The 21,904-nt window shown below is 36.8% G+C and overlaps 1 protein-coding gene across 1 annotated transcript in view; it reads right to left on the minus strand.

The window, feature by feature from the left end:
• MYO16 (myosin XVI) overlaps nucleotides 1–21,904 on the minus strand; it is a 278,529-nt gene that overhangs the window by 52,982 nt on the left and 203,643 nt on the right. Inside the window, exon 27 of the mRNA XM_062575533.1 lies at nucleotides 8,842–8,944. Coding sequence (XP_062431517.1) covers nucleotides 8,842–8,944 — 103 coding nt within the window. The remainder of the gene's footprint in view (nucleotides 1–8,841; nucleotides 8,945–21,904) is intronic.

Consider the following 21,904-nt stretch of genomic DNA (forward strand, 5'->3'; position numbering starts at 1 on the left):
GAATTATTATTCACATGGTTAACTGTAATTAAAATATCAGGTAATTATCATCATTGGTCTTCTGAGAGTTACCTTGGTGAAAATACTAAGGATCAAATATAGATACTTCATTCTTTTCCACAAGCCCTCTATATCACATTCAAGCCTTTTTCTCCACCTCTCTCAGGCTTATGCCCAACCATTCATTTCTTTTCATTTATTATTTATTTCCTCCCATTCCTAAAAATGCTTGTTTCTCCTCTTTCTTTCTCACTGGAAATCTCTAAACATAGAAACAGAAATCTCTGTTCCTCTCTACAAGGGCAAGGTTTGACAATACTTTGACAACAGAAACGTTGGAAAAAGAAGTCAGAAGGGATGAAAACTTACATTTCAAAATCTATCCCCCCAATTACCAGCACTGCTTACAGCAAAATTAATAATCCCCTTCTCAATTAGTCCCATAATTAACACACCTATCCCATCTATGCTACATTTCAAGCATTTAACTTAACTAAATATTGAACTCTAACTTACTTGGCAGTGTTTGGTTACAAAACCACTTTTAGGAAGACTGCTCCAGCTTACAGTCAGCTTAGCCACAAATGTTTGCTATTTGGCATTGTAGATTTACAAAACCAGCTGTGGGACATTAAAAGCTTTAGCTCTCTTTTCTCCTGTCCTGCACACTAGTGACAGCATAAATGGAGTTACTGCTGTATCCCTTTTATTGAGAACTTCATTAGTGGAAGTCTTCTAAGATTTACAACTGAATGAAGAAAGGACAGAAGTCCACATTCATATTTACATTCAGATAAAAGCTATTTACAGATTTTCTATCATATGGCAGATCTACTGAGAACAGCCCTTGAGACAGAACCAGGTTTAGAAGAAATTGTTATTTGTTTACATCATTATTGCTGGAGATCTGTATTACTTCATTTTTACACTGTATCTGTTACTCTCTGAAGCTGACCGAGAACAAGCTCGTCTCACTGCCCTCTGTACAGATCTGGTGTTCAGCAAGAGCACGAATCCTGAGAAATGTTGGAATTTCATACTTCAAACAGTAGTTATGTGCCTGATGTCAAACCAGTTTTTGAGGTTGCCACATGTCTCTGTTCTGATCTTTTCTCTAATCATAGAATGTTTCCTGCTTGCCTCAAGGGGGAAAAAAAAGGTTAAAATGTTCTCCCGTGAAAGTACTCACTTTTCAGTACTTTCTGGACTACAAAGTGCTCTCTCATCTGAGTCTGAAATTTTAATGTCATTCAGATTTCTGTAAAAGTAAACCATCTGTGAATTACAGTCATAGTTATTTTAATTAGAAAAGCATTAGGGTTTTAAATGTTATTTTTCAAAATGACAGATTTTTAAAAGAGTAAGTAAAATTGTCATTGATGACTACCAAAGCTTCAATTACTGCTACAGGCTGCTTCTTCCTTTTTTTTTTTTTTTTTTTTTTTTTTTTTTCCTTTTTTTCTTCTTTTCTTTTTTTCCCCTGGGAGGAGGGTGAAAAGATGGGAGGGGGATGTTCTTTCTCTCTCTCTCTCTCTCTCTCTTTCTTTTTCTTTTTTTCTTCCCCCCCCCCTTTTTTTTTGTACAGAAAAGGTGTAGGATGTAGAAGTACAGACATTCAAAACTATGGAATGGATGCTGAGATGGTGTGTAGGTGGCATGGAGGCAGTATTAACTCATACTTAATAGGTGTCAAGGGAATCTGTAAAGCTGTTCTTTAGTTTAAAAAAGGCAATTTGTGGGAGTGCTGTGTGTTTCTGGCAGTACTTTCAGAATAGCTACCCACAAAAGACAGAGAACTATAATCTAATGATATTTTACACAATGACACACATTTTCACAGTGCATTAATGAAATGTAGAAAAAAAGCCCTGGAACTACTGTAAAATGTGTCTTTTTGCAGTGTATATGTCTGCAAAAGTATTATAATGACAAACAAATTTACAGGGGACTGATCTTTTACAAGGGCTGAAATGTTATTCTTAAAAGCTTACTCTCTCTGCTTCATTTGTTAGCTTTTCTTTACGCAGTTGAAGAGTCCTCATTTGTTTCAGGCAAACTACTGACCTTACACAGCGGCACACGCTGAATAAACCCTTAGTTTAATGTAGCTTATGTACGGCCTTAATGTGAGGTAGGTGAGCAGCCCAGTATCCACACATGTAATACTAAGCACTTATGCAAGTATGCGTCAGGATCTGGACTTTCAAGAGAAAAACTGTCATTCAGCTCTGGGAAAGGATGGAACAAAGGTACATTACCAAAAATTGTACAAATCTCACAGTTCTCTGCACCTGTGAGACGACGAAAAGGACTGCAGCACAGGAAAGGAAATGTACAGAAAATATAAAATGCATCTAAGAGACCCTTAGTGGAGAAAACACTACTCTAGTTTTATCTCAAAGGACCTCTATACTGTGGACCTCTAATTCTGTTATTTGAAAATTCTAGAAATAGGCATAGGTACTGAAAGAAACAACATGGAAGTGTCTCTGTGTGTGAGCCGAGAAATGCAGGTAACAGCAACAAGAATAGCAATGGTGGAGAAAATAACCTGTGAGGTGGGAGGCTGGAGAACTGATACCAGACAAATAAGAGATCAAGGTCAGAAGAGAGTATTGAGTGAAGTATCCAGAAAATAAAGAAAGAGAGGAGAAGGAGAGAAAAGGGCCAAGGGAAGGCAAATGGAGAAAATCAGCTGTGAATTAAAACCTTGGAACCCAGACCTGAAAGCAGATTTGGATGCAAAAAACCTCAGGAAGAAAATAGTTTCCAGGACTAGTGACCAAAAGCAAATTCTGATGGGGGATGGAGGAATGGAAGAATATATTGTGGAGGGAAACAAAAGATAAGAGGAACCAAGAGTAGGGCTCAGTGTTGAAAGACTGAGAGCCTGTGAGTGTTCTGAGGTCCAGATGAATGATCCATCCCACCAGGATCTCTTAGGCCCAGGGGACAGGATGGACCTGTACTGTGTGGCACAAGTAGTTGCTAAGAAAGCTTGCAGGCAGCATCTAGCTCAGGCCAGGTAATCAGTAATATTGGTGAGGCTGAAATATGCTCAGGGGCCACTTCTGCTGCTAGCACATTATTTCCAAGAACATAATGGGATATGCTTCTTGGACAATGTAGTTTTGCTGACACAATTCAAAGTAAGGAAATATAGGTGATGGTGTTTTATTCATCTACGGTTAGTCTGGAAAATCTTCCCGAGATTATTTTTTTCATATGATCTTCATAATTTATCTAATTTTAAAATTGGCTAAAGGAAACGGACTCTTCAAATAAGACATTCAAAACAGAAAGGCACATTTACTTCCAGGACAGTTATGATTACCAAATGATAAATGAATAAATGGACATCCATTTTATGAGTACTCAAAGTTTTCCTACTCGAGGGGAAAAAGAGTTAAGAATCTCTTCTATATTACATTGCTTGCAAAGTAACCAAATTCTTTATCATATTAAGTACAAAGCAATTCGTATTTCAATGTAGCATAACTACTTTCATTTTAAGCCAAAATAAACAGTATTGTTTAAACAATAACTTAAAAACTCTGTTGTGAATTAAGCATACAATTTACATATATATATGATTTCATATGCTTTTGCTCATTTTTCTGATTTAATCATCTGTCACTTCTGTGCTATATTTTTGTATTAAATCATAAATATACTTTTCCAAGAAAGGCCTCTGGTATGCTAATATTCAAGATGTATATTAACGTCTTGAAGATCAAAAATATTTAAAGACAGTTGTATCAAAATCAATATATTAAACACCTGCAGGTCAATAATGAAATATGATGTTTCTTTTTGTGCCTGGTAAGAACTTATGGATCAGATTCTTCATTTTCCTTCTGCAATTCTAGGACTTAAGAAGAACATAAAATCTCTAGAGAGACTTCTGGGAATTCCCTTTATTGAAGACTTATTCTCTGCTTTTGTATTCTTCTTCTGTGGAAAAAGTTTTATAATATATCATCAAAATGGCAAGGACGATTTCTCCAGAAACACTGCAGACTTCTGAAACAACTACTGCAGTGTCTGTAGGTGAATAAATGCAGATGGGTAGCAACACAAAGTATCTGTCTCATTCAACTACTTGATGCTGATTTTGGAGCTTCATAAAAACATTCTGACTGACCTGCACCTAGTCTTAGGACTATTTTGGATCATCTCATTCAAACTTAAGACCTGTGTTACTGTTTCCAAAACAAGCAATCTATGGAGTTCAGGATTCAATGCCATTAATAAGAAGAAATCATTGTAGATTAGAACAAACAGGCTAAAAACTGTAAGGATAAATTCACACAAAGCATTTTGGATAAAGAGTCCTATATTTACCCAGACAAGTATTTCTAGAAGTCAAAGGCTGAAAGATGCACTTTTAGTGAAGTCTGGTCCTTGCAGCTCTTGCACTTAAAAGCTACACTGTAGAATGAGAGCATTTTAAACTGATGCTTTGTTTTACCTTTCGTATAATGCAAGTTGTTTGCATTTCAGCAAGATTAAGTAATTTAGCAGCACTAACGGCAGACCACTGACCACTGACTAGACAAAATGTAAAACTCCAAGTTTTGATAAGAAAGCCCAGTAACCTAAGAGCTAACCCTCCTTTACTGAATTAATATTTGCAAGCTCAATAGTGAGGAATGATAATCCAAATAAATGAAAGCTTCCTTCTGTCAGTAAGAGGAAGCCAAGGACTGTTTGTGCCCTGTATTTCTCCCTAACTGTGATAAAGTTTGCAGGCTAGTCATGCTGCTGGAACTATAGGATTTCCTTACCTAATGGCAATAAATGAGCAGAGTAAAGAAAATGTGGACTGGCTAACGTAAAGGCCATCAGATTTCTGGGAGCTAAGAGAATCTCCTGTATTGTAGCCCTGTGCTGAGCCATCAGTACTTTCACTGAATTTGACTCTAAAGTTACTAGATTATCATCTTGCTCCCTCTACTATTAATGGCAAAACTCTCACTGACTTCTCTGGGAGTTAGACAAGTTATTACTTTCACTCTGTCTGGAGTAGGAATGGTTTGTTTTGATTTAGAAATCTGATTTTCTTTTACATAAGATATGCTTAAAAGTCATAGCAAGTAGCTAAGCTTGTCATGATCAAGTATATATTTAAACTGAAAAGAAGACCTTATCTAGGCTGCACACAGAGTCAGGATGTAAAAACATAATAGCTCTGCACTTTCATAATTCTACTATTTAAGCTAAGTGCATGACTGAAACTGCACTGTATGTCAGCTTCAATGAAACAGCTATTTTATTGTCCTAGTTTAGTTATCTCCAGCTCAGCTTACCCAAGAAACAGCAACATTTCATAAATCTATCAACACTTCTCTAATAAATACTTTCTTCTAACACAGAAGCTGCTGAATCAAGCACCAGACCCTGGCTAGCTGATAGTGTTTGCTCTTCTGCTCTACAAGACAGCAGAAAATAAACCATGACTGGATTCTGGTCTTGGATTTTGTTCATCTGCCTTCTATTTTTAAGCAAATAGCAGCATTTACAAGAAGAAGAAGAACCCATTCTGTGAGCAGGCTCTAGGTTTTGTTGTTTTGTTGATTAAGAAAACATTCTCCAAACACAAGTTATGTGAGAAAGCAAAGAAAAACTGTCAAGTAGAAAATAAAGAAACCATTTTCTTTGCTCATTTTTGGGAGCTCACTCCAGAACACAGATTTACTTCCCTTGCCTCTCAACTTAATATCACCTTTCACAAAATGGGATAGTGAGGTACATTCTCACAAGGAGGTTAAATAATATATCGTCCAGATTCATCCAGCTATAGAGTCCACATTTTCCTTTTTCCCTCCTTTACCAGTGAACTCTGATGATGACATATAAGCAGGAGGTTGGGTTTTGATGTGTGTTGCTTTCTCCAAAACTTCATTATCTTCTTTCTTTCCTTCCTTCCTTCCCTTCCTTTCTTCCTTCATTTCTTTCCTTTACTTTTCTTTTTCCCTTCCCTTCTCCTCCCCCTCCCCTTTCCCCTTTCCTCTTCTCCTTTCCCTCCCCCTTCCCCTTCCCTACCCTTTCCCTTCCCCTCCCCCCCCTTTTTTTTCTTTCTTCCTGTCTATTTGTCTGTCTATTTGTTGGTATATCTATCTACTGAATCTTCTACTGCCCTTCAGGTAAGGACAGGTAACAGTGCTGCTGGGGAAGACACTCCTTGACTTACTAATAAACCCTTGCAGCAGATAGATTTTCAGCTTCAGCAGTGATTCATTTGAAGTAATCACTGCTGGCAATAGTGGCTGAATAAACTGGTTATACATGCAACCTCCGACCTTTCGGATAACTTTTAGTAATACTCTACAAATGACTCCTTTTAGTAATTTTAGTAACACATCTACAAATGACTCCTTTTCTTTAGATGTGGTAGCTGACATCATGTTGGATTTCTAATTCCTCTTTTCCTTCTCTTTTTTTCTCCCTCTTTCTCCTCTTCTATTTATTTTTTTTAAACAAGTCCTCTGCTGTAAAAGTACAGAGGAGGGCACCCATGACAACTGCAGATTGTATAAGCTTCCTCATTTAGACTGTTCAAATTTTGTGATTAGTCAAATGAATCAAAAAAGATAATTGAAAGAGAGATTATGTGACACAGACGTTAGTCACTAATGCTGAGGATCTGGATATATGGTTTTGTATCATCTACTACATTAGTGTCAAGCTGGTATTCACTGGGCATTTGTCTGTAAGAAATTTCTTTGGATTTAGAATGTTTTTTGTCCTAGTTCTTTTTTTTCTGCCATTGTCATCTTTTCATCTGTTTGTCATAGCTCTCTGTGGTTTGGAGAAGGTGTAAGGAGGTCACTCATTTTTTCAGACCTTGTTCCTTTTCACCTATCCTGTTCCTATGTGCCTCTTAGGTACTAAGTGACAACGGTATAACCCTCATCCCCAAACCCTCCTATTCCATTTAACTTGCTTAGCAGCTTTTAGAAGTTTTGTGCTTTTCTGTTTTGACGGACAATGCATTACACACTGCTGTAGTTCTGTACACCTCACTTTTCATGGTGTTAATATTATTCTGGAGGCAGGACCTCTAAAACCTGCCTGAGATCACAACTTTCAGTCCCCTGCACGATAGAGAGATTCTATTTTGCAATTTCCTTTTTATATTCATGTCTTTCAGGGTTTCAGGTTTGTTTTCAAATGTCAGTCACTATAGAATCACTACTCCTCACTGAAAGCCAGCTACTTTTTTTCAGGCTGTAATACTGTTACTGGCTCCTGGGGAAACAAACTACGTAGACATCCTGCTGTGTGCTTTTTGGAGCACAATGTGTGGTTATCATTACTCAGCTTTTTCCAAATGTCAAACTTGTAGCCCCAACTAAAGTTCTGAAGGCTAGTGGTACCCTCAGCTCCAGGTGCTTGCGAGCTCAGATACAACTTCTATATATTAATAATAGATTTTTTTCTAGGGAACTTCGTGGCAAGGTTGCAGAATATACTCTAGAAAGTTAATAATGAAATGCAGGTTCTGGTTGAATTAAGAGATATGGATAGGGACAATAAGCTCATTTTAATACTTCTCTTTTGTCAGAATATTTCCTTTTGTTGTATGCTATTAATAGGCAGTTGGACAATATGACAATATGTGCCCATTACACACTTTAATGACCAAAATGGAATTTAAATAGTATTTTGACCAAGAGAAAATTCTTATGTGTCCAGGCACACGTGCCCAGGCATGTGTGCCCCCAATCTAGAAAGGCAGTTACCTTCTTTCCTATTGTAACTGAAGAGACTGTCATATGGACCACTGAGAAATATCCACAGCACTGAGTCCAACAAAGTCATTGCCCTTCAGAAATAGTTGCAGATTTTTTTTCTGGACATCTTAATGCTTTGAGGTCTTAAACGACTTAGAAGACTTATGCTAACCTCTTCCTTTAAGCTATGCTTCCAAAGCCTACAGGAATGCCCTAACCACTAGCCAGTCCCTACAGTTCATACCTGCTCCTGAAACTGGTCTGGATGCTCTCTCTCATGCTGTCCAGGTGAATATTCTATACACTAAGCTACAGAAAGCCTCCTTTCTATACAATAGCTTATATACAGTACATGGGAACTCTGGTTTCTTTTGAAGTTGGATCTTAAAGAAATAAATCCTGCTCAACTACAAAACCACTCTATGACAACTGAGTTATCTGAATTAGTGGAGGTATCCACTTTCCAATCCTCATCCTGGAAAAGATTAAATATGTTATAAAAAGATTAAATATGTTATAAACAAGGTAAAGAGATAAGATGAGAAGTTAAGAGCTTCTTATTGAATTTTTCTTTTTTTTTCTTTTTATTTGCTTGCTGAAGTACAGAGATCCTAGGTACCTAATTCTAGCTCTGAATCAGCTAGTTGTTGCCTACACAGGCACTGCTTATATGGGAAGACCTAAGTAGATGTTTTGATTGTCTCCCATTCCTGTACTTATTGTACAACATCTGGTGCATTGGCTTACATAAAAAGAGCATGCAGATCTTTCTGTAATTTGAAAATTGCATTAAAGCACAAAATCACTCCAGCACTAAAAAAATGTTCACCTAGACACCTTAAAAAACCTTGTTGTAAATCCATAAAATGTACATGCTTAATTGAACTCTTCTGCTTCTCACAAGAATACACTGATTTTTTTGACACAATGATCATAGCTACTTTATGCTAGAAAATTCAGAAAATCAGTTTGATTCTATTCCAAAGCAGATAATAAATGTCAAAAGAATATACTGCTGCAAAGGATCTGGTAGCTTCCCACAATGGAAGTGACTCAGCTAGCTTGTTTAAAGAATGATATTTTAATTGCTTTGTAGATCACAAACCTGCCAGCCTTGTAATTTACACTGCTGAAGAACAAGACGACATCTCTCTTTGGCAGACAACTTCTTCTTCTCTCCTGCTGCTGTATCAGCCAAATCTTTATACCTATAAAAATCAGGAGAAGTAGAGTTACTCTATGTTGGCCGACACTGTCAGTTTTCCTCTGGCTTTCAAAGAGATATCCAAACTGGAAGCTCAGAATTCCGCTATGGGTGAAGAAAACAGAGAAGGTCACTTGCTTCAAATCTTTTATATTGTTAGACATGACCTTGGTTAATAATGGTGTGGGACAAGTAAGGACTAAAACTCAGATTTGCTTCTTACTGGTTCTTTTGATGTCTCATGGAAAATCCATGAAGAAAGAATACAAAGCCTCATCAATGATTTTTATCATCATCAAATCAGGTTAGTAAAAGGACACAAATATTTTTCAGTACTTCAGCCACATTACATGCGGCTATTAAGAAGTAATTCATATGATAGTGACATTGTTATGTAATATAAAAATGTTTTCCATCAATCTGATTTTTTCATTTTGAAGGATTTGAACAAAATGTCTTATAGCAAAGGGACTTTAAGGTACTCAATCAATTTATACTACTGAAAAAAGATCAAGAGGAGATTTGATTGCAATGTCAGAGTACCTTCAAAGACAGAAAATTCTAGAAAAAAACTATTTAGTAAATGCTCAGATTAGCAGTAGGAAACCAGGAGACCCTAGCTTCCTGACAGTTCAGCTAGCTGGATGGTCAAGGTGCTTGCATTATGGACTGCAGTTAAGGTTGGGGCCATCTGATTTCCATACTTATAACAATTGGATTTTCTTCAGCATCATGAAGAATCACAGGTGTTAGAGAGAAAACTGCTAGAAGGCTTGAAACACAGTCAGCTTACCACCTGCTGACTGAAACAAAAATGATTCAAGGTTGACTCATAACATAAAAAAGCAACTGTGAAAGCGGTCAGCTCACTCACTGTAGAACCCTAAAGGAATATACCTCATTCCTGAAAAAGAATCAAATTAAAATGCAAAAGGCTGAAATTCTAATCTTAGATTGGATTTATTTGAGATCTATACAAGTGGCAAGACTCAGAGTAAGGATAAACAAACATTTCATACAACTGGTATTATACAAGCAGCCAGATGAAAATGATCTACTGATTCCCCCAACCCTTAAAAGCCTTTGAAATTATATCATATCATCCTAGAACTCCAAGTAGAGTTCACAATTCCCTTCTAAAGTAGGCTCTAGATTAAAGAAAGAAAATAAACTAATTGTTATGGTAATAGAGGAGAAAGAACTAATGAAAATTTAAATTCATTTCCCACTTCTGCCACAAATCTCTAGGAACAGAACAAATCACTTGGAACAGAATCTGCCTCCCTCTGTGTTAGCCACTGAAAGCTATGCTCCTAGTCAGAGTTAGTCATCTCGTGCTCTCTATAATCTCTGGAGATGGGTATCTCCATAGGGAGATTTATTCAATGCATCATGGACATTTTTCTTAAGTAAGGATAGATTGCCCTCTGGAGGTACCCTCCTCTACTGACTATATATGGAGCTTAGAAGAAAAGTCTAAACCGGATGCCTGCAATCTGGGTGGCTGAGATGAATCTCACTCCGAGGTCTACCTGTCTGACATACTTATCTGCAGAATGAGACTAATAGAACTTCCTCATTTCTCCTGTCTATTGCGTACAGATATGTTGGCTAACTAAGCAGTCAGGATGAAGAAGCACCTTTATCCTTGGTAACCATCCTCTGGCATCTCAGACCACAGCCTCACCATCACTTCAACTGTGTATAAGACTGCATGGCTGCTGAAGATCAATCAAAAATGATACAAAAAGTGCAGCTAGTTTTCAGCCAGATTGGTTCCTTGAACTGACTCTCAGATCAGTTCTGCAAATCCTGCTGCTGGCATCAGGGAAGTAACTAGAATGGGTAAGTGGCGATGGGCAGACTACACCTGTTGGTGGCAGCCCACATTTATCCTAGACAGAAGTGGCTGTGTAAACATAAGCTTTATCTTTTTTTGTACCTAATTTCAACTATTAATGATTCAAATTAACAATTACATCTTAAGTATTAACATTTAAAGTATTTCAGATTTTTTCAGTATTACTTTTCTTTTTGGATGAAAAACAAACCATACAGTTTTGGTTCAGGGGTTTACTGTATTTTAAACATGATATTGGCTATACAACCCATTGCTAAAAAGAAAGCAAAATAAAATTGATAATAAACTAAGAAATAAAAAATAAACAAAAACTTAAAATAAACAGTACGTTATTATCAAAATGACTTCAAGTATCAAATCTTTTCTACTGTGAAATGAAGCTTGCGTAACCATGTAGACACAATAATTTACTGTCCTCTTAAACTTAGCCCTTTCACAACCTCAAGAATAGCAAAGAAAACTTTTTTTTTTTTTTTTTTTTTTTTTGTCAAACACTATATCACAGCAAACTAATAAATAGACACTGAATTCATGGAGCAGTCTTGTACAGATAACTTGAGTTTGCTTGCAAACAGCAGGTCTTGCTTCTCTGGAAATGTAATCTGAAGAGACTTTGAGACTTTCCCTTACCAGAGAATTCTTCTGCCACAACCACAGTCTTAGCTCATTCTGACATGAATCACCAAAACTGATTAAAAAACAGGCTGCTTCTCAAATGGCACGTCATATATGTTACTCCACCAAAATAATGCTGAGTGTAAGCCATTAGAAAGGTTCCTGAGGGACCTAGTGACCAAATTCAGTGCTACCTTGTTAGAAAACAGTTTAATCAAGCAGAATTCATGTCAGATAAACATAGATTGATGAGTTAGTTGTCTGGACTTTCTTAAGGGTCAGTGGAAGGCACTAGAAGGGTTTAATTTACCCTATTGTAATACTGATGTTTAAAATACGGTCAGATGGACTGTGTAATGTAAGACCCCATTTCTTCCCATTGAGTACAAAGGTAGTCTATGCTATTCATTCCAGTACAGACACTGGACATTAGATGAGGTGAATCTCTCCCCTAGGCAAGTGAAAAAGCAGACAAAACCCAAGATTTCATGGCCTAGTCAGAGGACCTCATTCATTAATGAATCCCAAAACCAGGGAGAAATAAGGGCCTGAACTGAAACATCTCCCCACACACTCCCGTATCACCACATCGGCACTAATCTAGAGTCGATTAGGAGACATGAGACCTCTTTGCGTACATCCACCTTCCTGTTCCAAGCTGAGACAGGAAATATGCTATTGCCAGGGGAGCACTCCCCAACTCCGTCCTTGCCACAGGAATTCAGCCTGAGCAAAGCCTCACTTTCCCCAGCTTTGCCCACAGGGCTTTGCACTTTCCTCTTCCCACCCTATCATTTTTACACACCTCAGCAGAAGACCCTGAGCTTTTGGCCAAGACTAGCCGTGTCAGCATGTGCTGCCTCTGCTGCTGCAGGAGCGGTGCTCTGACCTCTTTCCGCTTCTGAACGATGTACTTTATCAGGGAGAATTTCTGTTTGTTCAGACTAAATACTGCTGCCAATACCTCCAGGTAGCTGGTGAATATGGAAAACTCAGTTCTGTCGGGCCTTCACAGATAAGCATTTTATCTGATCATTTTCTCCCTCACTTCCCTAAGTGCGCAGCTGACAAGATCCAGCAGGCTGCCTTTTACTGAGACTGAATACCGCCCAGTTCAGGTTCTGGCACAGTAGCCTGCAGTATCATTCCCAGGCTCCGCACGCTCTTTGATTTACACAGGGAGCGCACAAATAAGCTGTAGGGCTGTACTCCCAGTTCTGTATGCGCAGCGAATCTTTAAGCATCGAAATAAACACCACGCACTCGGTTTCAATAGCACATCAACACGATGGCAGATACTAATGGAAAGAACAGGGCAAATACAAAGGGCATGAAAACAAGGAACTCCACATCAACAGCTTGAGCAAACCACGTAGAAGTCCTTGAACTAATGCCTCAGACCAGCTCCCCACCAGGATTTAGCTAATCTTTTTATGAGGATTATAATCTTTTCTCTTGCCCAGAAAAAGAAAACCCCAAACTGATGAAGTCAGATTTATCTACTGACTGCAATCCAAATACACTCAGTAATAGTTTTGAACACTAGAACTCAAATCATTCTTGAAAGCATCATCTTCTCACTGCTTCTCTGTCTTGCTATTAAGAATGAAAATCATGTACGGTTAGCTTGTAGCTGCCTCATAACAATGCTAAGTAACACAGTTCTAAACATTCAAACACAACTTATACAAGGAAGAATAATCAGTTCTGTCACTGTAATTCATTATGTTGCAGTTTCATTTTCTCTTTCTTTTGTTTATTACAATGTATTGCGTTTGCCAAGTTAAAATGGCAGGATTCTGTCAATACAAATTCAAAAGGGAATGCATTAAAGAAGAGGATTAAAATTAATTTGTATCCTGTGATTCTCCTAAAAAATGTAAAAATTATCATCAGAAAGGAGTAAAACCAGGTTGTACTGTCTTGCTAAATTCTCTTTTATTCCTTCCTAAACTTCCTCTTTTCTTTCTTTGACAGCCAGTAACAGATTGATGTATTATTATTTCTGTGAAATATGTGAAAGAGATGGACTTTGTTTGCAAAACTTGTCACTGTGCGCTCATAACTCAAAATTTTTAGCTTTGTTTGTTTAGATTTGGGAAGGATGGGAGAGTGGGTTAGGCATGATTTGTGCTTGGGAAAAAAAAAACTATGAAGTGAGAGCTGAAATATCTAGCAGCCCTATCTGCTGCAAAGGGAACCCTTTTTAAGAAAAAGAAAGGATGGCTGGAAAATTTGCACATACTAAAAATCTTGTAAAAATAGCCACCAGGAAAGGACAGGATCGAATTTTGATTAATGCTATGTATCTATAAATGATACATACTCATTCCAGTTCCTGTGTTATATCTTTTTTTATTATTATTAAAGGAATAACCTAATTATTTTTGAAATATGAGGAACAGGGGAAATTCCATATAATTAAAAAAAGGGAAATAGAGTACTATCATTTCCAAGAAAAGAAAAGAACCCTGATTCTGCCGATTTCTGTATGACATACATATAATATAAATCTCCAATTATATGACACCAAATATTAACACCAATAGCACATATTCAAAATTCTAGACAGAATAAATCATTGGATGGGAAAAAGAAAAAAATACCTTTATAACAAACAGATCATAGCAGACAAAACATATTGCATTTTGTTTCTGTGATAGGATTACAAAAATACAGTATAAGGCTCACCTTTATAGGAAACATTTTGTATTGAAGCTGCTTCATACAGGCTTATAAAAATAACTGAATTCAGCTAGAGGTGAACATACATGCATGAAGTGTAATTTACCTGATAGATCAGAAACAATGAATAATTATATAAGACAATGAATCAAAACTTTACAGTAGCTGCCTCTGGTACCAGTTTTATTTTTTTAAATATCCTGATTATTGGCTTAGACTGATATTGAACAACATGGGATGAAACGAATAGATCGGCAGACAAATTAAAGTTAATAGAGAAAATAAAATTAGACTCATTTTGGAAAAAAAAAAAAAAAAAAAAGATGTAAACGGCTTTATTCTCTCTGGGTTAATCTGATACACAGATATTTACTGACAAAAAGAAGTCTGGAAAGCAATAATACTGAGAGTGACCTTAAGATAAATTGATCAGGTATCTTAGTTTTATCACAATCCAGTGGCAATAAGGCAATGGAAGCCAGAAACTTTCCAGCTGCTGAAACATTCTCAACTTCTACTCCAGCAGTTACAACTTAATTTCTTATACAAAGAGATATAGGTGCCTACATAGCATGGTTTAACATGTTCGTGAAAAAAGGAAAATATATTTAGCGTGACATAAATGGTATGTAACTGAGATAGAAAGGCAAAATTAAGAACTAAGAAATAAAAGTGAAAAGAACTAAGAAAAGCCTCAGGACAAAATTCTACAGGGCTGCCCATGGGTCAGCCTGGCCCCAGGCAGACCTCAGTTCAGACTTCCGAAGGAGGATCACAGCGGTGGAATCCACTCAACTAGAATACCCACGCAAAGGACGTTGCCACTTGGGATATTTTAATATGGACTGGACAAAAGCTAAAACAAATACCTGAAGTAAAGATACTTACTTTGTGATGGGCAAATTATTTTTTTTTCCTAAATTTTATGGTTTTGTGTTAGGTTTCACTGCCTTCAGTCTTTTCTAGACATCTGAATTCTAATTTCTGGAGAAAAGAAATAACGAAGATGTGTGTGTCTTAATCCTAGAATATTTATTCATATACTTCATGCAATTAAGCAGGGGCTTCCTCATCTCAGACAATGTGGCAGCAGAATAATAAGTAGAATATAAATTATAGTTCAGCTCTTGGGATTAGTGGATTCAGCTATGCAAATAAAAAATGAATTCACAACATCTGCTAGAGATTTGCATTACAATACCTTTGCATCATCTTACTTAAAGCTGATATTCTCATTCTATCTTGATAAAGCAATGTAAAAATATATTTATTTAAGAAATGGCAAAAATGACATGTTAATGCAGAATTATGCTAGCACCAAAGAGACAATCAGCCCTATTACATGAACACTTCCTCTAACTCTGTAAATGTTTACATTTACCTCCAGATAGTTAGCTTTCTCTGTAGCTAACTTCATCCTCATGTTTGGGCACTCTATACACATACACATGTGCATAGCACATAATAACCTCATATAGTGCCCCTGTCCGGTGTTCCTTGCCATGGACCAACACCCAGCGGTGCCAGGGATTCTCCTGCACCCTTATTGCCTTGATCGGGAAATCACTGGGGAACCCCCAAGCAGATGCAGGAGTAATAAATGCCCAGTACCGACCATAGTGTGCCTTGTGTTGTGCATCTGTCCCTGCTCGGAGTCCGGGCATTGCCCTCGCCTTACCGTCACAGGATATTTAGAGAAGAACAAGTTTAGGCCCAGATCCTGGAAGCCTAGAAGCAGCTGCCTGAAATAACTGAAAACAGATTTTGTAAAGCAGAGAGCCTTACTGCACAATTTTTTTTTTTTTTTTTTTTTTTCTGAAAAATACATAAGACCTTTTTAGAGAGTTGATGTGACCCTGATTCGAAATGTTGCAGCCAATGTGGGTTTGTGCACTTTCCCATTTGGTCTCCTGCCACTAGATGGGATGCCGCTTCACTGGCTTTTTGGCTGCCAGGAAACCACTTCCCAGCCTATTTGGAAGTACTCTGGGATAGATACTTATTGCAGAAGTGGAAAGGAAAACAAAATGGAAAATGTATTCTAAGGGGAAACAGGATTGTGTTTGATGATCGATCTAGATGATTCTTGAATTCTTTGCTTTTCTTTTTCTCTTGTCTGCAACCTTCCCTAACTCACGGCTCAGAGCCAAATACGAACAGAAACACATAATATACTTTGTGACATGGCTCAGACAAAAAGCATTGGGATTATGAGGAAGACTTTCAGGATCTTAGTCCATACAAGCAAAATATCTACCTCTGCTGTCTTCTGTGTCTTCTTCTCCCTTGCGCCCTCTAAAACCTGTGAGCATCAGCCTGGATGAAAGCCTGTTCCAAGGGCTCCAGGGCTTAGACAAACTCTAGACAATCACCATTTTTTTTTAAGACAGGCTCTCTTGGGCTACTGTATGAATGCTGGATCAGGTTCTGCTCATATTTGCAACAGGAGTAATCATGCTGAAATTGATGTTGCTAAATTAGTGCAAAGCTGATCTAAGAGCAGAGTAAGATCCAGGCATTCATCTATGTAAAAGGATTTTACGTGCATAATTGTACAGGATTTTGTGTTTGTTCTCAGATGGCACCAGTATCAATACTTTCAGTCAGGCTGGGAAAATTGGCTTTAAGCAGTCTCACTTCATTCCAGGTTCTTCTACTGAAGATTAAAGGGATTCAAGGAATATCAGGATGTGAGAAAAGCGGAAAAAAGGTGCAGTGAATATCGGTGATGAACGGAAAGAACTTAACAGCTGCAACACCACAGAAATAAAGAATAAGAGGACAGTCACAGTGGGGTTTGAGTGTCGGGCAGCTGGACTACATTTATACAAGTCACATGAGCTGAACAGAAGTAGTGCAGAGCAAACAGTCACATTATTTTAGGCACTGGAAGCATACAGTTATATTGAATTAATCAATAAATAAATAGGAATTATTTAAAAACTATGTTTTATGGTAAAATTAACCTGTCCATGTGACTATTTACACCATAATTGGATAATTTAAGCTTCCTAAATGTTGCTATTAGCATAAAATAATGTGTAGCATATTTACTTCTTTAAAGTGTTTATTCTCTGAGGTAGTTTGTTTGTATTATGAGCTTTATTATTTTAATAGGCATTTCCTTAAAAGGAAATGTATAAGAATTTGTGAAGAAGTTAGTGGCTGATAATATTTTAACAGTTTTATTTCTATGGTGGGCATTTAACTAAAATTCTTACTACCATATATAAATCTATGTCCATTATCTTTGTCGTTATGTGCTGTCAGCAAATTATGAGGTACTCAAGAATTATTTTGGTTGAAATATCAAGGTTCTAAAGTCATTTAATGTTATCAGCTACTTGTTATGGACACACAGACCTCAGGCAGCTTGTTAAGATATCGATCAAGAACTTGTATTTGTACACAGATATAAATTTATCAGTCTTTGTATTTCAGGCCTTTAGACAGAATCCAGTACTGAGGTATTTTAGCACTCTATGGGAATATTTCTCCATGTTTAGAAACAGCACTAGCTTTTAAATTCATGGATGTAAAATATGTGTAGATATTATCAGGATATTATGGAGTAACAGGATTATTTATTGACTTAGTAATTATTTAGTTAATCTTGAGAGATGAGAAACAAATGCTAGCAAGAGCTGCATGTTACAGAGGTACCAATGGTAGCATGTAACTCTGGAAATGAAATAAACATTTTAAAATTTTAGAGATACCCATTTTAGTTAAAATAAAGAAAATTACTGGAACTGTTGAAATAGTTTGGTTACGCCGATGTTTGTTTTGCTCAGTATATCTATAATTACATATGAAAACAAACCTAATTAGGAAAAAAAAAACAGAAAAAAATATCACTCTCATAGCACTAGTAATGAAGGAATAGCAATATCCTGAGTTTCTCTTTGAATCAGTCTTTCTCTAACACAGAAAACAATAAACTCTCTGTTAGAAGCCCTGCTATGTAAGCTTTAGAAATACATTTTCATACTAAACGAAATTTAGATAACACTGAAAGATTATTCAGATTGCAAAACAAATACTTGGAAGCTAGGAACTGCCAGAGTTAAAACTGACCATGCCACTTTTATTTCCTTTTATGGAAGGAAATAAAAGTATATTTAATTTAATTTGGGTACTTAATTACCTAATCCCCACCTTCCCCCACCCAAGAGATCCCCGCTCCAGGTCAGTCTTGATCCTGCAGAACTCTAAGTACATGACAAACGTGAATAATTCAGCTGATTTCAGAAGAATGACATAATTCACATGCATTTGCAATTGCTTTAACAAATGAGGGTGTCTTTTTAAAACTTAGAAGGTGCCCAGCAAACAAGTTAGATGAAATACTTATTTTTATCTTCTATATACAGAGTAAATAAATGCTAGATACTTGATCTACCTTGAAAACTCCAGTGAAAAAAAGAATCTTTATTTTCTCTTATACTTATTGCTGCACTGATGGTAAACCCCAGAAACCCCAGCAGCATTATCATCCTCACAGTCCAGCTCTGCCACGTGTAACATAAGGACTGATACTGTGCGTGTACAATACTGCTAATTCTGTGGGCTGAAAAACTGACGATACTGTACGGTAACTGCAAAAGCTGCTTCTGTTTCAACTCCAAAATGTTGATCTCTGGAGTTTTTTTTTTTTTTTTTTTTTTTAATAAGCCTGTTAAAATCCACTAATTATTTGCCATAGAAAGGAGAATCAATATAGCTATAGACTGAGCATGTGAAATACCTGCAATGGGTAAATCTAAAATAAGTCAGTTGAATCATAGGCTAAAAGTACCCATTTTTCTCTATAAATTAAGTTCTAGGCTAATTAGTTGAATCACTATAGACATCTAGTTATCCTAGATTTATTTTTTGTTTTTTGAGTATTAAGGAGGCCCTAAGGAGAACACAGGGGATAATAATGTTAAACAGCTACAAGCAAACACCCCTAAAGAAGGTAAAAAAATATATATTCTAACATTTAGTATATGTTTACTACATGGAGAAATTTAGTTTGTTCATAATATGACACTACTACTAATACAATTCAAATGGCCGATGGCCTCCAAGACAGTGCCAAATACCCACTTACAACTAGGCACATCCCTAGGTGATGTGCACCAGTTATAATATATGTCTGTGACTTGCCAGGGACAACGTCATAGCGCTCTGAGCTCTGGCACCCCCTTACAGCACAATCAGTCCCTCGCATCCTCCCTCACATCAGCAAGGGATTAGTAATTTAGACTAATCCTGAGACTGCTGTAAATTATTCCAGAGCGTACACCGATATGAGCGAGATTAGGTGAAGAAGCACAAAGACGATACGCTTCATTTCCCCCGCTCAAGTGCAGCAAGAAGCACAGTTTGAGGTTAGGTTTGAGGACAAAGGAGTGCTAATATTGTGAACGAAAAAAGGAAAACCCTAACATTTCTTTGGAGCATCATTCATATTTGAACCTCACAGAAATGGTAACGTTCTGTTTTCTCTACTTCTCTGTGGATCCAGACTTACGAAAGTCTGAGGCCAAGATTTACCTCTGACATTAGAATACTAAATTTTCTTTTCTTTTCTACCTAGCTGCACATTAACAAAATGAATCTCCTGCTCAAGACCTCCACTTTTCTATTCTTTTATACAATTATTACAACAATTTCTTTATAGAATTTGATGATTACAGAAACTGCCAAAGAGATGGTCATTTTGAAAAGCACTGTTTTAAGCTTTGTGGATGACCTTCATCCTCTGCAGGAAATTAGTCATCACCATGTTTATGAATGTGGATTTAAAGTGATCTCATAATGATAGCTTCAAAATATTTCATTTATTCATCTTTGCTTGCATTCTGAAAGAATGTGCTCTTCCCTTTACCGAAACACAAACAAAAATGATCACACTACTTATCATATCAGCCAGAAATATCACTCCCAGATCTAACTGTGAAGCTACAACCTACATAATGGCTAGAATGCCAACTGGTACAAATTGGCACCATTACATTTATTTAACGGGCCAGCCAGAATATACCTTGCTTTTCTTGCAAGGATTAAAGGTATCATAGCATATATCATCCTACTGCTTTATGAGAAGAATGATGATATAGTATCACAGTCAGCAAACAAAATGGCCAGTCAGCCTGATGACCTATCATTTTGCAGTCTATTCAGTACACCAGTCTTACTAATGCCCTAACTAACTTGCTCACAAATATCTGAAAAGTTTAGCTGCATTTTTTTTTTATTCACAAATGATTTTTTTAAAAACGTTATCATTCCCCTGCTTCCTGGAAAGCTAGCTTTCATGGAACAAAAAAAGAAAGAGAGGAAAGCAAAAAAAGGTCAAAAATCCATCAAAAACATCAAAAAACATCAAAACACCAAAAAGCTTCTGGACAAAGGAAGTTCAGACATGCAATAATGAGTGCTACACAAGAGCCACAAACATTAACAACACATCTGTGCCAACAGAGCAGACTTGATCAAAAGCTTACAATAGGCTTAATGTTGGCTTTATGCCAGTTGCAGAAGGCCAGACAATTTCTGATAAAGCAATGATAGTACAAACACAAACTTTCCCGGGTAAAGAGTATTTTTTTCAAAATGATCTCCAAGCAGAGTAAACTGTCTGGATGAGTTTGCACTGACTAAAGTACTCTGAAGCCAATTTTGATTTTGTACTAAAATTCACTATTAGAGCATTGCAGTATCAACGAACACTGACCTGAGTAGAACTGCAAATTTCAGGATCTGCAGTTAAGTATGACTTCTAAGAAAAACCTCATAATGAAATCAGTGGAAAACCTGTAATTAGAAGAGGCATTGAACGTACTTTTTTCATCCTCACTGCTATGAATCTATTATTATTGTTTCATACCGTCAACCCTAATATTTCCTATTAAAATGGATGTTTTGCCATCTTTTTAAAATTTATTTTAAGACAAAAAAAGCATGAGAGTGTTAACTTCCTTTAACTTTCTATTTTTAAAACATTACAATCTTAAAGTTTTTTATTATTTTAATTGGCTCAATATGGCTTCTGAATTATAATGTATATATTTTAATGTATTCTGCACATAGGAGAGAATAAGATTAGTCAATTAAATGAAAAATAATAATTACAAGGTCTAACACCAAACCTATGCATGACACTGTCATATCGGTTAGCAAAAACAATTGCTATGAACTCGTTGTGTGTATAAGCATAGGGAAAACAAAAGATTAGATTGATATAATTTAAGCCATTGTTAAAGAGAACCGGAAATGGTGAATCATCCTGTTCTAGAGAACTACGTCTTCCTTCCATAACACTAAGACATGATTCTACACATAGCTTATAGGTTCTCCTTGACAGTACAAAATTTTCTGTGCTGTTCCTCAAGCAGTAATAGGAGTCAGGATGGGAGCTCCATCATGTAAGAGGCAAGACGGAGCTGAAAGAGTTAAACCCCCAAAAGGTAGTCTGGAAACCTGTGAGGCAGTGATGAAATTCTAAAGAACATTCAAAAATTGCAGAAACAAAGAGAAGGAACAGCACACTAGCAGACAATTATTTGGGCTTTCTGAACAATTTATGGTTTGTCATAGACATCCTGCAACTTTTGTAAGCTATTAAGTGAAAGGCTGCATTTGCTAATCAGTTCACATATCCCATAAGGATTACTCAGAGGGCCAGCAGGCCTGCACACGTGCCACAGTTGGCAGGGAAGGCTAGCAGGGATGCTGTTATTTCAGAACCTGTACAAGTGGATTTAGCAATCTCCATTGCTAAGCTGAGTCTCAAACACAAGACCTATGTCTAGC

This window comes from Rhea pennata, chromosome 1 (assembly GCF_028389875.1).
Source record: "Rhea pennata isolate bPtePen1 chromosome 1, bPtePen1.pri, whole genome shotgun sequence".
Classification (NCBI taxonomy): Eukaryota; Metazoa; Chordata; class Aves; order Rheiformes; family Rheidae; genus Rhea; species Rhea pennata.